The 18,192-nt window shown below is 53.0% G+C and overlaps 4 protein-coding genes across 4 annotated transcripts; all 4 read left to right on the top strand.

Moving 5' to 3' along the window:
* Nucleotides 1-2,530: 2,530 nt before the first annotated feature.
* MAM_05991 (Aldolase-type TIM barrel) lies at nt 2,531-4,798 on the top strand (the record flags this gene model as incomplete). Its single annotated transcript, XM_040824789.1, has 1 exon — nt 2,531-4,798. One exon carries the CDS (start codon nt 2,531-2,533, stop codon nt 4,796-4,798), a length of 2,268 nt encoding a protein of 755 aa, XP_040677209.1.
* A 3,915-nt stretch (nt 4,799-8,713) lies between these two features.
* Nucleotides 8,714-11,348, top strand: MAM_05990 (uncharacterized protein; the record flags this gene model as incomplete). Its single annotated transcript, XM_040824788.1, has 4 exons — nt 8,714-9,033; nt 9,095-9,262; nt 9,323-9,501; nt 9,562-11,348. The coding sequence occupies 4 exons, from the start codon at nt 8,714-8,716 to the stop codon at nt 11,346-11,348; spliced, it is 2,454 nt and encodes an 817-aa protein (XP_040677208.1).
* Nucleotides 11,349-13,741: 2,393 nt separating this feature from the next.
* On the top strand, nt 13,742-15,476 carry MAM_05989 (DUF895 domain protein; the record flags this gene model as incomplete). The annotated part of the gene is made up of 5 exons (XM_040824787.1): nt 13,742-13,781; nt 13,922-14,103; nt 14,176-15,010; nt 15,067-15,218; nt 15,276-15,476. 5 exons carry the CDS (start codon nt 13,742-13,744, stop codon nt 15,474-15,476), a joined length of 1,410 nt encoding a protein of 469 aa, XP_040677207.1.
* A 565-nt stretch (nt 15,477-16,041) lies between these two features.
* Nucleotides 16,042-16,659, top strand: MAM_05988 (protein bli-3; the record flags this gene model as incomplete). The annotated part of the gene is made up of 1 exon (XM_040824786.1): nt 16,042-16,659. One exon carries the CDS (start codon nt 16,042-16,044, stop codon nt 16,657-16,659), a length of 618 nt encoding a protein of 205 aa, XP_040677206.1.
* Between the last annotated feature and the right edge of the window lie 1,533 nt (nt 16,660-18,192).

Genomic DNA, 18,192 nt, shown 5'->3' with positions numbered 1-18,192 from the left:
CGTGAGCTATGGTTGGGATGCTGTGCTAGCGGACAAGTATCGTTTTTGCGTTTAGATGACGCGCTCATCAACGAGACGATGCCAATGGAACGGAACGCCCATTTATATACCCCATAGAAATGCACCAAGAAGCAGGCTCGGAGACAACTGCCACAGCCTAAAGTGGCCGAGCGGCGTTTAAAAACCTGTGCAGTTGCCTAATGGCAACAGATGCACGAAGCCACGTCTAAGCCGTGACGGGTTGCACCTTGAATATGAGTAGGACTTCACACAATACCCTGTTAGCAGTTGATGAGCCCTCTTAAGGCTATGTAGTGTAGAGACAACTGCCATAGCCTCAAGTGGCCCAGCGGCGTCAAAAACCTGTGCAGTTACCTAATGGCAACAGATGCACGAAGCCACGTCTAAGCCATGACAGGTTGCACCTCGAATATGAGTAGGACTTCACACAATACCCTGTTAGCAGTTGGTGAGCCCTCTTGAGGCCAGTGTACTGGGATGGCTCGAGAAACAAGCCAAATCACGCGGAGCCTACATGACTGGACCAGAAGACACCGGCGGAGATGGGAATAATGGCGATGTTGCCGAGATGTAGGGTACGTGGCATGTGCAGTCGTGGTTGGAACGGACCGATTCGATTGGACTGCCTGCTCGATGATGACTTGCGGCCCGGCTGCTCCGAGAGCAGGTGAACCTGGTCTCCAGGGCACCAATTCCCTTGTTCCTTCCAAAGTTCCTTTTCCCCGGAGGCGTGTAGGAGGTCTGGGAAGGAGCGACAGGAGTGCATTCCGAAGTTTCCTGGCCCGTTTGCGATGACGGCCCGATGTGTCAGCTTGTGTCCCATCCATCTTTCAATCTTCGCGTTTGCTTTTATTCTCAAAACCATCTCTGACCTCCCGGGCAGCTCTTCCAATATGCCACTCTGTGTCATTTCAACTGCGACGCCCGAGGACCAAATCGCGAATCCGGGCAAGGCTTTGCTTTGCTTGTCTGCTCCGTACTGCGATTGACAAAACCTTGGCCCCTCGAGCATCTCGGCACACCATTGGCGGAAGAATTGGCACATTCATGCACTAGCTGCTGCTTGACCACCCTGGTTGTGGGCTACCGACAGCAGAAAAGTCCCCAGGAGCTGAAGCAACGCGGCCAAGATTCAGAGTTTCAGGGTTGAGCTAGTGTGGTCTGATGTCTGATGCCGGTCAAAAGGAGAAGGTGAACGAGCTCTACACGCTGCAGACCGCCACCCAAGCAAGTTGCGACCCCACCGCCGTGCTGCCACTTCTTAGCTTTGATGAGTCTATCGTCTATCGATCGTCCTCCCGAACGTCGACCTCCCCCAATCCCCAAAAGCGGCATATTGCTACCAAAGGCTCCGGCGCCGTCACGTAGTGCTTCCCAGCAGCGTTGCGCGAACACATTGTGTGGTTCGCCAATTCCATCTATTGCTCCGTTTCCCCCGAGTCGGTACACAGCGCCAGCAACGCCGGCAACCCCTCGATGTTGACACTGCTGCCAGAGTCGGCTTGACTTGCTCGACGTTATTGCTGCTTACACGTCGCTGTAACGTCCGACTCAAACCGCCCAATACATGTGCCACTGGAGTATCACGTCCTTTGCGGCTCCCATTCTGGCCTAGCACCGCCTAGTACCTACACACGCAAAGGGGACCATCATTTAAGCCCCTTCTCTCTTCTTCACAGGGGCCGTCAAAGCATCTGGTTCCTTTCCTGAAAGGCTGCCCGGTTGCGATACATCTTCGTCCCCCTGATTCAGTGGCTGATTCAGTGGGAACTGTACTCATCTTCCAGACCACGCTATCTTTCTTTCCGCCTTACGAGAACCACCGCGATTTTGGAATTGTACTTTTGCTGGCGGAGCGAGATATCCCCTGGTGGGAGAATCCGTCTTGTTTCTGGCGGCTTCTGCTAACCAGGAGCCAGGACGGATCGGCCTCCCGCAGCCTGTAAGACGGCTTCAACATTTTTCCGGTCGCGCCTGAGAATCGAAATTGGTCTCCATTGCGACGACGACGCTTCTAGTCCATTGGGGCTTGTGGGCCAGACTCTCTGAACGATCTGGTTGCTGGCTGGGTTTCCTCGCTTCTCACCAAGCCTTTTACTCCTGTTTCAGCCGCTGCGTATTTATGTAGCGACTACCAAGAATAAAGGCTTCGAATAGAAGCCTGGTCTCACAAGGTGACACGAAGCTCAAAGACATCATCTGAGCTCTGCCGCTTGTGCCTCACCATCGTCAGTCTTCTACCAAATAGGCCATATAAATGATAGGAACCGAAACGCCGCTGTTCCTTTCCGAGCCCAATCCACAAACATCTGGAGCAATCTTGAGCCGTGTTCAGTTTCACCCGACACCCATCTTCCTTGCGCCGCTGCTAGGTATCAATTACTGTGATGAGACAGCCTCTTGGATGACCAGTCGACGGTATTGACTTGTCCCAGGCGCTGCATCTAATTATTGTTGCCCAGCCGAGTACCGCCTTTCTGTTTAGTGTATATACGGGTAGCAGAAAACCATGGCCGCTGTACAACAATTACTGACGAGTCCACCGCCGAGAACGGCACTTCCTACAACTGGACTGAATGGCGAAACATCCGCAGACACCACCACGACGGACAGAGTCAGCCAAAGTCCTGTACTGCTCCATGGCCGGTCCTTGCGAGGAGCCCCGGAAGAAGGCGACAAGCGAATTGCTGTTATTATTTTTGGTCAAGGCCAGGAGCGAGTTGTGTCTATTGTCGCTGAGGTACTTAGTAAACCTTTCAAGTTGAAAACCTCGTTCAAGGACGTGACAAGGGACGATCACGGATTTGTCGTCGGCATATCAGCCAGGGACGCAAAACGTGACATCGCGGGCCGAAAGCAAGAGCTGCTTGTTGCCATCAATACTCACTGCGTAACTTTCGGAATGCCTCCGGATGAGCAGCTGTCGACACATTGCGACTATGAGTTTTTATACATGGAATCACCATACTTTCGCCGCTACCTGTCCCGATTTATTTCGTTTACCTTGGGTCAAATCAGCCATCATGAAGAGCTCATGGCCAAGCCAAGGACTTTGTTCATGTCAACGACATTTCCCGATGTTCGTGCTGCATTGCCCAATCTCGATATTCTCACCGTTGGATCTGATGCCATTGAAATTCGAGTCGACCTGCTCCGGGAGCCTCTTCCGAATGGTGGCTTCTCCGAGGTCCCGAGCTTAGGTTATGTTGGAGAGCAAGTTATGCTGCTGCGAGAGCGGACAGAGTTACCCATCATTTTTACAACGCGTTGCACCAACGAAAACGGCAGATTCCCGATGCATGACCCAAGACTCTACCACCAGTACCTGTATAGAGCTATCCAGTGGGGAATTGAGTATATTGATATTGAGCTGTGGCTTCCAGAGGAGATTCGCCGGGATTTGTGGCAGCGGAAAGGCAACTCTCGCATCATGTCGGCATTCCACGACTTCTCTGGGACTTTCAAGTGGCCTTCCCAGTACGCACAGGACGTTTTTCGACGGTCTTGTCCTTATGCAGACATTGTCAAGATGATCGCGATTGTCAACGAGCCCAATGAGAATTTCGAATTGGAATATTTCCGCTGCAAGGTAAAATCGGAATATCCCAATGCGCCACCTCTTTCTGCCGTAAATATGGAGGAGACAGGCCAGTTCACAAGAACTCAAAACAAGGTCTTCACACCAATTACACACCCTCTTCTCCCCATCATTGCTGCCCCGGGACAAATGAGCACCGCTGAAATTCACCAAGCATTATGTCAGCTGGGACAATTGCCGATGAAGAATATATATGGGGTTATCTCCTCCCTGTCTCGAAGCGCCATTCCGCAGGCACCGTTTTATGAGAAGTGTTTCAATGAGTTAGGTCTTCCTCATCGATTCGGCATTATCGAACGACAGCCAAATAACTTTGCTGGTATGGAAGCGTGGTGTAACCACAGGGACTTCGGAGGCGCGTATCTTGACCCTGGCATCTCTGTCCAGACGTTGTCAAAGCACAACAAGTTCTTTGCCAGGCTGAATAATGGCCAAGGACCTACACTCACCGAAGCAGCCCGGGTCATCGGAATCGCTGACACCATCGTCGCCAAATCTGCCTCTTCCACAACGTCAGCACCGCCATCCATGCCATCCAGTCCCCATGGACAAACGTCGGCGGGTTCAAGTGGGCAAACCGGATCAACAAGCCCGTCTCTTATTTTTGACAATGCTGGTTGGAGAGGCATTATGCATACCCTGATGCACGATCTAGCTCCCTCAGCCTACTTCGGCAGAGCCGCTGTTGTTCTTGCATCTACCTCTGATGACGCCGCTCCGGCATTTTATGCATTGAAAGCCTTGAAGATTGCCAAGATCTACACTGTTGGCTTCCGAACCCCCACTGCCCTCGCTCATCATGCTCCTCCGATTGAACAGTTCATCAGCTTGGAGAGCCTTCAACGTGCGAGGTCCGTGTCAGATGAACGGGCTCCGTTCGTGATCGTCTCCGCTCTTGGGCCTGACAAGGGAAACCTCGTGAGTATGATGCTACGTGCGTTTGCGGCTGCTGGTCAAGAAGGTGCGCCAAACGTCAACAAGGTCTTCTTGAACCTGGCCGATGTCGCAGCTCGCAAGACAATCAACCCTCACGAGACGGCAGAAAGGAGCGGATTTGCGTCTTATGGTGCCGCAGACGTGGCAGCATTCACCATTGTCGAAAGTTTAAGATTGCTCGTCGGTCAAAATGTGCCATATAGCTTTGTGAGACTGGCAAGCGGAAGACACCATCCCTTTTGAGAGTTCTTTTGAAGTTTCATCTACAGGAAACACTGGCTTTACGAGCAGCCTGCATCTCAGCCCGCACGTGGAATTACTTTCATCCACGACCATGCTTTGGTCGTTCTGGAATCACGACCAGGCGATTCTTTGTCCGCTTCAGCCAATGCATCACGTCGCATTATTTTCTGTCACACAGCTATGTGACAAAGAATAACAAGTGGCAAAACAGTCGAGAGCTCTATATTGGCTTACTATAGCAAGACAAGGGAAGTAGACTTGGACGTAGACGGAACTTTGACCTAGAAGGAGAATTAGGAACGACAATGGGCATCTGAATGATACGTCGGATCTCGCCACTGTCAGCGGGCCCTACACTCTTGTCTGTGTGTCCATTTTCCCAGTTCAAATTGCTGGGGACTCAGTGCACTGCGGCTAGTTTATTGGATCCGAAACTGCACAACTCGAGAATGGCTCCCCTCTTTGCCGGGGTTGAAATTTTGGCTAGGGTGCCAGCATACGTATTTCCGAACTGACAAAAGGGGAGTTATACGGGCCGACTACCGGCGACAGGGGCCCCCTGCAGAGGGGGGAGGGAAGAGTGCTTCTGTCCGGCATTTCCCAGTGGCACAGGGTGTGAACTACTCCCGGCATTTTTGGTATTAATTTAGGTGGGTGAATGGTTCTGTGGGTAGCAGGCGAATTCTTCGTATGATTCGGATAGGGCACGATTGAATACATGACGAGATATGAAGGATGATGGAAATTGGCGCTGAATACTGCGTACTTGATCCAATATTTCGTAGCCAGAAGTCTCTATTTCGGACTACTAAGTAGGGTGACTGCATCCATCTCCTGTCCTGGTACAAACACAGGACTAAGCAGAGCCTAATTCGTTACATGCTTTGCAGACATAGGGCATTGCGCTTGATTCTGTCAAAAATGGGCAAATTATACCGCAGCTCGCTTGGCCAAGAGTAATGACGCCGACGGAGTACTCGAGTAGAAACCGGACTTGACTGCCAGATCAGGAGGCGCGCGGCACTGGACCTTGGCGGCCACAGTCCACTGATGACACCAGGACTTTTTGCCCAATGCGGCCGCTGAGGCTCAATAGCACCCGTTCATTCACTCGATGACTTGGCAAGTCTCCGCAGTTCACTAACCACGATGGCACCTAAGGAGTTGGCATCCGCCAGGTCTACGGCTGGGCGGTTCTTGGCAACTTGCGTCTCTCGTCTACCGGCCAGAAAGGGTGGATTCTTCAGCAAGCCACAGAACGGAGCGTGATACGCATGAATAGCAATTAATCAACTCCGTACTCCGTACTCCGTACTTGACTTATTCCGACGACAGAACAGTGGGGCCGTGATGCAATGTGTCTTGAATTCCTGGCCTTGATTTGGCTGTCCGGTCCCTGCAAGCCAGGGTGGCTCCGCACATTACATCCTCTTCCGGCTATGTGCATCTCGGTGCTGCCAAGCAAAGACAGAAATTTTTCAATCTCACTGCTCAGTCGATGAGGCTTTTGCGTCAGCAGATTGAAAGGAGTCTTTGGTAATGCTTATTCGAGCATTTCGTGGCATAGATGGTAGGCTCAGCGCTGACCAAGACCTCTGGACAAGAGTAAAAGGCGACGGAATTGGCGGTCCGTATGGAAGCATTCCAGACAGCTTCCCCAACCACGATCCATCCACAAGTTGCTTCAACCCCAGCAATTTGTGGCCAACATCCCCTCGCCCCTCTCCGCGGACAAGCCTTGCCGCCTCCCCACATGGCTTGATCTGCCGCAGAAAGAGCCCTATCTCCGACCCATTCGAGCTAGTCGTTCACTGGAGACCTAATCGCAGCCGTGGAGAAGTGGACCGACTGACAAAGCATCGACTTCTCCCCAGGTTGACGTCGCACCGCATGCGCGCTCGCTCGCTCGGGACTTGGCTGGAGCCAGGCCCTGGGAACTGTGTCGAACGTCCGGGAATCAGGAATCAGCAGTATCGAACGAGAGCTGCGGAGGGCCCGGCCCAAACGCAGGGAAACGATCAACAAGCATGGCACGTGAAGACGCAAGTGATCTGTGTTGGTCTCGAGGCGTCGATTCGTGTCGGGAATTGTCTAGCCCCCTTGTAGGTTGGATTGTGGTCACTGGTCAGAGACGGTCTGGTCCGGACGACGCGGACATGTCTAGCTGTAATTGCTAGTGAATAAGCCGAAGCAATTGGACATTGTTTGTTGTTCCAACAAAAAAAGGAGTCGTCGGTGTCATCAGTTGCTGACCGTGAGCGCGAGCGAGGGCACGGATGGCACCTTCCTTCCCGATGTCAAGTTCAGCGCATGCGAAATTCAGAGAGGCAATTGGCCTTGCCGCAGTTTCCGGCTCTCTCGCCACGGCGGCGACTAGATTCAAATCTGGACAGTTATCTTCGCATGTACCTAGTTACATGTGCGGAGCGTGACCAGGAGAGAAAGGCCTGCATGGGCCTGGACTTATGACTCCGCACTCTAGAACCTACTAAGTACTAGGGACCTAGGTACTTAAGTTAAGTAGGTACTTAGTAACTAACATTACCCAGGTACTTGAGAGTAATTTCTGAAAAGCAAGAGCAAGTGCGGCCGTCGTTCAAAGGCAAAACGATGGAAGGTCTAACCATCTGGGCTTGTACCTCCACGTACCGGGGGACTTGGCTCTGTCCTTCTTCTGGATGCGTGGAATTATGACTTGACCTCTCCAAGTTGCATTGGCCACTTTCATCTTCACGCTCCATATCATCATGTCCAACTCATTGTCGTATTCTAAGCTCCACGCCTCGCCAAGACCTGACAAACCGGCCTGACGCAATCCATCCCATTTCCAACATTGGGAACCCTGTCCTGGACCCCGGTCTTCAGTGTTCACCTCCACCCAGGTGTCTTGGTAGTCGGTCTGCCGCAGAACAAAAACGAGCCGTCAAATAGCTAGAGCCGGGTCGTCCGATGCCATTGCCAGTCGCTATCTGCCGCGCAGGATAAGCAAGGCTGACGGGCATCGTGAGCCGCTTCAATCGTGCCACGACCAGTGCCAGCGCCGGCGCTAAATCAAGGCAGGGTGTTCCTCCAAATCTCACACCTGCGTCTCGTCTCCCCTCCGATGCCGATGGGTTTTTCTGTACAACACAACATACATGTTCGACTAGCATCGTAATTCCAATCTTGCCACAGCTGCCATTGTGAACCCGTTTTGTCCTCCGTGGCGCCGGCCGCGCTGTTGTTGCCCCAAGGTCAGCCTGGCCTTGGCCGTCTCCTTTGCATCCGGGGGTTCACCAGCAGCAAGAAACTATCAACCTTGATTGACTGCGCGAGTATTGTCCCTCATTACCGGGTGCCGCCAATTCTTTGAACGGCCTACACCCTCAACCCAAGGTAGCCTCGGGCCGTCTTTCCTGACCAACCCTTACGCGGCCAAGCTCGGGTGTGCTGCTTTGGCATCGGTGGCAAGGTGCTGGATCCACGAGACGATTAATACCAAGACGACTGCCGATAGCCGGGGCGACTCGCTTCATTGACTTCTTCTGTTATGCGATGAGTTCGTCTTCACTACCGTTGCCGCCGGCTCATGCTGGTGCTCCTATTGCTATTCCCAGACCGCAGGTTGGCATTGAGCGTCTTCCAACAAGGCGACAAACCAATGAGCCACGCGAGTCGATGAACTGCAAGTCCTGCCGGAAACGAAAAGTGCGTCTACACATGACGTTTCACTCTCAATAGCAAATGCCAGCCTCCGACGAATCCATACTACTACTACCCAATGTCGCTAACTGTGGTGGCACCAGATCAAATGCAATCGTATGCGACCGTCGTGCGAGGCATGCCAAATCTTTCAATGTCAATGCATCTATGGTGTGTCACAACTCGTCTCATTGACAGAACCCAGCCTCGTTGACAACTCCGGTCAACAAGGGGATGCCAAAAGTGCACGTTCAACAACATTTGATTGCTTACTCAGAGTCCACTACAGATGCTGTCCCCAAGAAGCGTGGCCCGAAAACGGATGTGCTTGAGGCGTTGTTGAAACGGGTTGATGGACTAGAGGCGAGGCTAAAGGAGAAGAATTCTGAGGAGGATACATTCAAAGTTGGAGAAACTGCAACCGTGGAAGCCGATGAAGAGGATGACACTGACATTGCGGAACCGGCCCCAAAGAGACTCGCAACTGAAGCAAGCAAAGCGTCTGATGAAGATAGTCTAAAGATAGCCACGGACCAAGAAAAACTGACCGCCGGGTGGGAGATTGATTTGATTTCGTCTTGCTCTCTGAACGATTTGGGCTGATACTCTCAACAGGGACAACCCTGCCTCTCCGGTAGAAACGGACGCCTACCTTCACACATACTTCACACGATTCCACAGAAAGCCATACTACATCCTGGATGAACCATCTATCCGTCATCGTATACAGCTCAACCAGTTGCCGGATAGCGTAGCCTACGCCATCTGGTCGGTAGCCTCAAGGTAGGTGGTCAGAACCGGCCATGGCGAGTCTGAAATCTTCATGCCTGACTCTTGGTGCAGACACACTCCGCATTCGGGAGGACCCCGAGCTGCTGTTCAACTGAGTGAAGGCTATGCGCAACGGGCAAGGCGATGTATTGACACGGATGACCCATCAGTAGACTGTTTGCAGGCCTTGTTGCTGTTGGTTCTGGCATTCATGGCATCTGGCCATAGCAAGAAGGCCTACATGTTAATGGGTTGGTTTTTTCCGTTTTCTCACCGCCCGAAGCTAGCAGACTTTGCTAATATTAATCTAGCATCGGCAATTGCCATGGCCATGGCGCTGGAACTTCACCGTGAAATCGACGCGCACGCGCACGCCGCACCCGTCGAACGGGAGTTACGCCGACGACTTTTCTGGACATGTTACTTGTTGGATCGCTTTACTTCATGCGGATCGAAACGACCATGTCTCATAAGCGACGACTCCGTTGCTCTGCGGTTACCATCATGGTGTCCTAGTCCTTCATCCTTGGCAGTCGACGGCGAGTTTTTCCAGCAGGGCTCCAATCTTCAGTACTACCAAGGCAGTGGGAAGAAGGCGCAAGGAAGCACCGGAATGCTTATAGATATCACACGTATCCTTGGCATCACCAACAGATACTTAGCTGCTGGAGGTGTAAAGGGTGACTCCCACTTCCCCTGGCATGCACTATCCACTCTCTCGAAAATTCGACAGGAGCTCGACTTTTGGGCATCCGGCGCTGGCCCCGCACTCTCGAGTCTTCACACACTTTTTCACCAAACGGAAGGGACCATTTTGTTTCTGAGCAAGCTGATATATCACTTGGTACATTGCCTTGTGTATCGACCGTTCCTCCCGGTCGACTTAACAGAGCTGGCTGGCAATGGGCAACATCAGTCATGGCAGATTGAGGCGACCAACATGTGCTTTTTGCATGCGAATGCTATCGGTGACCTGATTGACGCAGCGAGGAATGCAGGAACTGTGGAATGGCCAGCGGTTGTTGGCTATTGTATCTGTACCGCGGCAACCGTCCATATCCACGGAGCTCACTACTCCAATCCCAATACCTACGAGGGAGACATGAAGATCTTTAGCGAATCATCAGATTTCTTTTCCAGAGAAATGAAACACCTCAGCGAGCTTCACATGGCCTGGGCCAATGTCCAACACCAAAGTGATACATTGCAAGGAATTTACGGTGCTCACGGGGAGCTAGTCAAGGCTACGGTAAACTCGTCTACAAGGCACAGCCCGGGATTCCATCTTGAGGATTTTTTTGACAGGTATTGCAACATTGGAGGGCCTGGAGGAAAATCGTATCGATTCGACCCAGCAAACCTGAGCATGCCGGATATTGTTGGAAATTTTACCACTGATCGATACAGCATGTCGTCAGTAGCATGCAAAACCGACCGATGTAGTCATGGGCAAAAAAATACGGCTCCGCTATCGAACAATAAACGGAATCATGAGGGGAGGAACGTCGGTTATGACCAGGCTGCATCCACGGACCAGCCGACAGGGGCAGACAACGTGCAGTACTCGATAAATATGGCGCAGCGCCCGCCTCATGTTGCAACTGGACCTGGGCACCAATACGTGTCTAGGCCATCCAGCTGTCCTCATTTTGAGTTGGCGCCAACCATCCACGGGTATGCCGTGGCGCCAGATCGCCCAACGAGCAATCCTGGTCAGGATATTGTGCCAGTGGGAGGGACAGGATTCGGTCCAGCGTATGATTATGCCATGAGTTCGAATGTGATGAACACCAACATGCGCGACGTCAACACGAGCTTTGAGCCGATGTTTTCGGGGCCGCTGAAAAACGCATTTAGCAGCCCTGATGGCTGGCATGGTCAAGATAGCCAGCCGCGCACCAAGATGAATTTTCCACCAAGCGGTGTGACTTCAAGTCCTGGGACGAAAAGTACGAGCGAAAGTACAGGCACCGGACACAGCGAGGAAAAAGATCCATTTCTTACCCTATTGGAGCAACTTGCGGAAGATGAGCAACGCTTCAACGACGGGGGCGCTGACTTGAATTTTTTCCTGACTGGCAACCATATTGGTGCCTAGTGGGAACGACGCGGGATACGCAGGGAAGTTTCTTTGCATCCCGATTGTGATTGTTATCATGACGACAAGTATGACGGTCATTCGGAATGGCTGGATGTATTTGAACCGTCAGGTGTAGATGTTGTATGATATATATTTGTGAAGCGTATCTATATGCCAATTGCCTATTTGAGCGGAGATCAATAGTCGGCCCTCGTTTGTCGAGGGGTCAAGCAACCTTTGAAACTAGTCATGCACAAACCAACGTATCTAGATGCCCGCGTCCTCTGCTAACCAAGCAGGTCGGACATGGAATGCGGAAACGCCAGGCTCTTTGAAGATTCGCCGCCGTCGACTTGAGGGCCTCGAAGTCGTCTTTCCACGTTTTCGAGAAGACAGACTAGAACTCGCCGACACTTGGATCGGGCCGCTGCTCCTCTCACCCCTGCAGCCGCCTCACGGCCGACTGGAGCCTGATACAGGGATTTTACGTGGCCGTGACAGGTCGCCTCGCCAATCCCCGATGTGAAATTGTCTGGTGGTGAAGCAAGTGGGGCGTTCCGGGGCGTCGGATGCGCACATCACATCCTGTCGACGTTGAGACGATGCGCAGCGATGTAGACAAGTATGCGCCTCTGGTATTAAACGGCGCGGCCGTCTGGCAGTGTTTCGATTGCGATTTGAGTTGGAAGCCACAGGCTTATTTTCATTGTCGTGGTCAAATTTTGTGCTTTAAGGCTTGAAGAAATCTCTGCGCGGCCATTGTTAGAGCCGCTTAGAATCATGCAGCCTGAGAGTATGTGAACGAACGGAGAGCCCGAGAGAATTGTCGACACGTTACAATACGAGAGTCGGCGTGGCGGTGAGTTAGGCTATAGCTAGTCCTCCCAGATGAGCACTTCCTAATGGGGCAGCAGGCTGAGGCTAAATTTCTGCTGCTACTACGTACTCGTATGAGGCTTCATTGTTCAAGTTGGGATGTAACGTTATATCGGCCCAGGAACTGGCCGTGGCTTTTCCTGCCCCGGTAGCCAACAAGCGCCGTGCTTTTATTGTTGGCGGCTGGCCGGGAAGCCACCCCAGATTCTTAGTCGACAAATCGTATAGGATAACACACATACGAATCTTGGACCCGAGCGCCGCTTCTTAAGGGCGCACACGATTCTCTCTTTTGTAGTTTAATTCAAGGCTTTTTCGTATCATCTCCTCCGTACGTGATAACTAGCTTCGGTGCCCCCGTTATCGTGTGACAGTTGGGAGCCCTGGTTTGCTTGCACTAGTAATCGGCTCGGCACGTCGTACTCCGCGCCCTTTCCCAGATAAATAACTGCTCGAAAAGAGAAGAGAGGCCAGGCGCCAGCTCCGCACGTTGGTGAGCGAGATGCTTCCGATGGATGTCATCTTGGCAGAGACAGACTCGGGTAAGTAGGTGAAGAACGGTCCCGGCCCACGGGTCTGTCACGCTGCGCCTTCCGTCTCGCTGCTGCGCACGGAGTATTCGACGGGTGGCTGGATTTTGGTGTGGATACGGAGTACCAACCAACGTGATGTATCCATGACTAACCTACCGCCACTGGCGGCTCAGCCTGAATGAGCTCGCTGAAGACGACGCGGATAGTGCGAGATGACTGTTGGGCGGGCGTTGCTGCGCTGGCCGCCTGGGGGCTCGCTCAAAACCGTCACCTGGACGAACGATTGGGGCCCGGGGGATCGTCTTGGCTGTGTGTCAGTAGTGTGGGGGAGGAACCACTTCCCTTGGCACGTTGGCGTGGTTCCGTCGTTTGCCCCAGACCCAGGGGCCAGTTGGTTGCGGACGGCCGGGGGGGCGGCGGCGGCAGCGGGGGGGAGGGGAGAATGATTGGAATGGCAACGGAACACGATGAATGGATGGATGAATGGCGCATGTTGGTTGCCCACCCCGCCTGGTTTTTGTGTGTGGTATCCGGTGTGCCTGGCGTGGTGTTGGTGTTGTCGTGTCGAGTTGAACGATTGTAGCATCACGCATGGGGCAACTGGTCTCCCACGCTCCTTCCTCGTGCCACGGCTGTGGTCTGTCAACTGCCCCGGTGGTGTCCTGCCAGTTTTTACGGAGTACCGTGGGCTTGGTACTCCGTACTCCGTACTCCTTAGTTTAATTTACTTGATGCCATTTTAATCTACTTATTTTACATAAATCATGACCCGGTGCCCGGCACCCGAATTCTCTGGAGACCATTTCTCTCCTTCACCTCAACTTAGCCTGTGGTCTAGTGAGACAGGACTTGATCTGCAGAGTTATCTGGTCTATTGTGTGGGGGCCCTCCTCTCCTCTCCGGTCTTCATCTTTGCTTTCCCGTGCTTTTATTCCCTTTCAGATCATCCAGACTTCCTTGACAGCTTCATCGACGCGGCAAAATCTCCATTGCTACATCACCATGGTCAATCTCGCCACGCTCCAGGCAGGCCGCCTTCGCTGTAAGTACACACAGCCACGGGAACTCGTCGACGCGCTTGTCAGGCATCAAACGCTACTGGCAAGCGACATGGTCGAGATGAAGCCCCCGGAGTGAGGATGAGGAGCGCCGTCTTTTTGGCTGACCTTGGATGATGCACAGACAACTCGCCATGGACCCAGGTGTCCATTGTAGGCTTTGTAGCCTTTTGCTCCGTCGGCATGTTCAGCGCAATCAGCAACCTGGGTGCGGGTGGCATGCAAGATGTTCAGCTCAGCGACATCGCCAACAGTGTCTTGTATGGCATGTTCTTTTTGGGAGGTTTCTTTGGCGGAAGCATCAACGTACGTGGCCCCAAGCTGCTTCTCTCCCCTGGCCGCCTGGCGCATTATCAATTGCTGACATGAGCCACGCAGAATATTCTCGGTCCTCGATTGACCATGTCCATTGGCACCACAGGCTACGCTTTGTATCTGGGCTCGCTGTGGGCCTTTCAACTGCACGGCACGCGATGGTTTCTTATCTTTGCTGGGGGTGTTCTGGGCGTCTCTGCTGCTCTCTTCTGGGCAGCCCAAGGTGCCATCATGATGTCGTACCCGCTCGAAAAAGACAAGGGACGTGCCTTTACCATCTTCTGGTCGCTTTTCCAGATGGGGACACTTATTGGAGCGGCCATTGCCCTTGGAATCGAATTCAACAGCACGCTGCCTGGCGTTTCTGACGGTGTCTACGTCGCATTCATGATCATCATGTTAACTGCCATTGCCACCAGTTGGCTGGTTCTCCCCCCTCAGGCTGTGGTTCGTGGTGATGGAACCATTGTGCGCATTGCGGCCTCTCTCTCACCCAAGCAAGAATTCATGGAGTTTGTTCGCATGTTCAAGGACTGGCGCATGATTGCTCTCTTCCCCATGTTCTTCTCTTCCAACTACTTCTATGCTTACCAAGGCGCCATCACCGCCTTCTTATTCAATGGCCGCACACGCGCCTTGGTTGCGCTCTTGACTGGTCTTGGATCCATCATCGGTTCCATCCTTATTGGTCTCGTTACTGACAACCTGCCTTTCAACCGACGAAAGCGTGCCCTTTGGTCTTGTGCCTTTGTCACATTCTTGATCTGCCTTGTATGGGCTTCGGGAGTAGCCTTCCAGACCAGATTCGTTCGAGACCAGAAGACGGTTGACGGGCAAAGGCGTCCTTGGGATTGGACCGTCGGAGTGGCCGCTGGCCCTATTGTTTTACTCTTCGCCTGTAAGATTTCGCCTTGACCATGTAGAAGGAGTTTGTTTGACTGACTACGACTACAGATTATGTCGTCGATGCTGCTTACCAAGGCTTGGCGTACTATACCATGTCCTCCATCAGCAACGATCCTTTTAAGCTCGCCCGTATGGCTGGATATTACAAGGGAATTCAGTCTGCAGGTGCCGCCGTGTCGTTTGGAATGGATGCTGTCAAGGTAGGCACACAAATCACCATCTTGCCCCGTCAAAGCTGTCAGTATTGACCTTTCCAGACGCCGTATCTGGGCGAAGTTCTCGTTTCGTGGCTCTTGACCCTGATTTCTCTCCCGCTTTGCGCCTTGGTTCTCTACCATGTGCCCGACAGCAACTACGAGATCGAGGGAGTTGCTCACATTGAGGATGTCGATTCGAAGGCTGCTGAAGGCATCTCTGCACCCCCAGATCACCAGCGTAAGGATAGTGGTACAGCCTGAGGCGGATTGCATTATTGACACATATAAGCGAAAACCGGCATAGACAGCGACCACGTTTTACGCCGTGTGTAGACACGTCATCGTTGGCGAACAAGCATTTGGATACACAGCACAGGCATGGTTGGATAAACATGAGATGCCCATTAAGGAGTTAAACAAACAAGAATAGACCTATCACTTATTTTGGGCAGCGCACCTTTGCAGTTGCGGGTTATTTCCGTCCCTGACGATGCACAACGCGGATGAAGCCGACGCTGCCCGTGTCCCGTTGCACACTCACCACTAATAATAGGCCTCGGCCCGCGCGGCTACGTCAATTGAGCGTCCATGAGTGGGATGAGCAGTTTCAGGCCCGATCTGCGCGAGGCGGGATCTGAGTTGCAGATCTGCCGGCGCGCTTGTATCTGGTATCTTGCTGATGCATGATTTGCGTCATTGGAAAGTTTCCATGATGTCATGCACAACCATCCGTCCCTACTTAAGGACAGCGCACCCGGGACCTCTCACCTGGACCTCAAGCCCACGCTGAAATCCAAACCACTCTTGCCCCAAATCACATTCCACCATGTCATTCTCCAACACGTCCACGGGCGACAAGCCGGCCGACCCGTACTCCCAGGCGAACAAGGAAGAAGTCGACGTGCGCACCAAGGTGACCGACCTCGGGAACTTTGTCACGAAATGCAAGTACGGCATGATGACGACAAGATCGGCAGGCTCGGACCGCCTGGTGTCGCGCTGCATGGCGCTGGCCGGGACGGTGAACAACGGAGCCGACTTGATCTTCTTCACCAACACCGAGTCCGGCAAGACGGACGACGTCGCCGGCGACCCGCACGCCAACATGGCCTTCCTCAACGCGGCGGGCGAGTGGGCCTCGGTGTCGGGGCGCGCGTCCATCATCACGGACCGCGACGCCATCAAGAAGTACTACAGCCCCGTGCTCAAGGCGTGGCTGGGAGACCTGGGCGACGGGGTCCATGACGCATCCGAAAACGACCCCCGGATTGGCATCGTCAAGATCGCCGCCGAGACTGCGACCTACGCCCTGTCGGCCAAGGGGCAGATCATGCAGGCCGTCGAGGTGGCTCAGAGCACGCTGACGGGCAAGCCTGCTGTGGTGAACAGCTTGAGACACGTATCAGAAGAGGAGTTCAAGGCGTGGCGTGAGCATCAGGTGTAGCATGTAGCAGAGCAAAGTCGAGTCTCGGACGCTGAGCCCGGGGCTTGAACGGCCTCGCAGCGGGGGGACGCAAAGAGGCCTTGTCACTTTACCGAGGCAGCCAAGCACACGTGCCGCGGGGATATATATGGTGTGTAGTCAGTGTACCTGTGTAGGCAAATATATGACGCCAAGTCCTGACTACTGCGTGACGCTGCTCAAGCTTGGTGCTGCACAGTGCAGCGGTGGCCGCTTTTGATTGTCATGTAGGCGAGTTTTTTTCTAGAGCACACGCTGTAGGACTATGCAAAGAAACAACACCGAAACGAAATGAGAAAACGACGCTAGCATAAGTTAGTAGTTTGGCATTAGCTGGTACCACTGTTTAATGTACAGTCCAAGAGTTCTAGTTGCGGCTTGAGCATTTATCTGCTATAAAGGACAACACTAGTCAATCTTTATTTCTTGATAGTTCAGTCCATCTTATCATCTACAAGTTAGATTTTAAGCCGAGACAGAGCTCGAATCAGCACGGAAGACCTGTGGTTTCGTCTAACGAGTGCCAATCTGAGTGCGTAGATGCAACTACCTCGATAGTTCTGCCGACGTGATGCTCGCCGAGTGTACCCAATGACCACATGCGAGTGATTGTCGTCGCGCGACTCCTGGGAGAACTCTACCGGCAGCTCGCCATATCAGGTTGACGTGTTTCCGCGTTACTTGAGAGATGGTTGGCCAAGTTGGTAGCTGGCGACTTGGGATGGATGGTTACAAGTTTCCAGACTTGTAGTCGCAGATGCCCGTACTGACTGGCCTTTTTCTTCATTACTCACAGAGGCGTGCCATTACAGTACAAGGAGATCCAATTGGCAAGGCATACATCGACGTACGTGCGTACTGTTGAAACACCGGAAGGCATAGTTTGAATAGTTGTCAGTTCCCTAGGCCACAACACTTGGAATTACGCCAACACGTACTGCTCGGCACGACGGGCACGACGAGCACCCATCCATCAGCCGACCGAGACGTATTCCGTCGGCAAATGTGCCGGCTATTGCGCAATTGCCCCCTCGCCATGCATTCGGGTCTCGGCAATTACTCCAAGCCCTGTTACTACAGCCCTTGGCACACTCACGGCCCCGTCCACGGCTACTTAAACGAATGCAGGGCAGATCCAAGATGCCGCACGCATCTTTGTGGACTGCCAATCCGGCCAGGAGTCAAACTGTCGGGCAGTTTTCAAGCAAGGAAGGCCTCACTTTCAACGGACAGCAACAGGCATTGTGCGTCTGATTCTGGCGTGTCTTTACGTGTTTTCCCAGTCACGCACAGTCTGTCGGCATTCACCAGCAGCGCCATTCAATCTCTCTCCACCACGAAAACGGCTGATTATGACACAGAGATGGCACTGCATAACCTCATAAATGGGACGTGGACCTGCAAGTGGGCAAAAACTCCACCTGGCAACGGAGAATTCCTCCCTTGTGCAGGCGACTGCCGAGTATACCGAGTACAAAATCCTGCCTTGGCTTCGCGTCCCGGAACCCTGGGCGG

Source organism: Metarhizium album (assembly GCF_000804445.1).
Source record: "Metarhizium album ARSEF 1941 chromosome Unknown scaffold_17, whole genome shotgun sequence".
In the NCBI taxonomy this organism is placed as follows: domain Eukaryota; kingdom Fungi; phylum Ascomycota; class Sordariomycetes; order Hypocreales; family Clavicipitaceae; genus Metarhizium; species Metarhizium album.
Note: the sequence above shows the minus strand (reverse complement) of the source record. Positions and strands in the feature narration are given on the sequence as shown.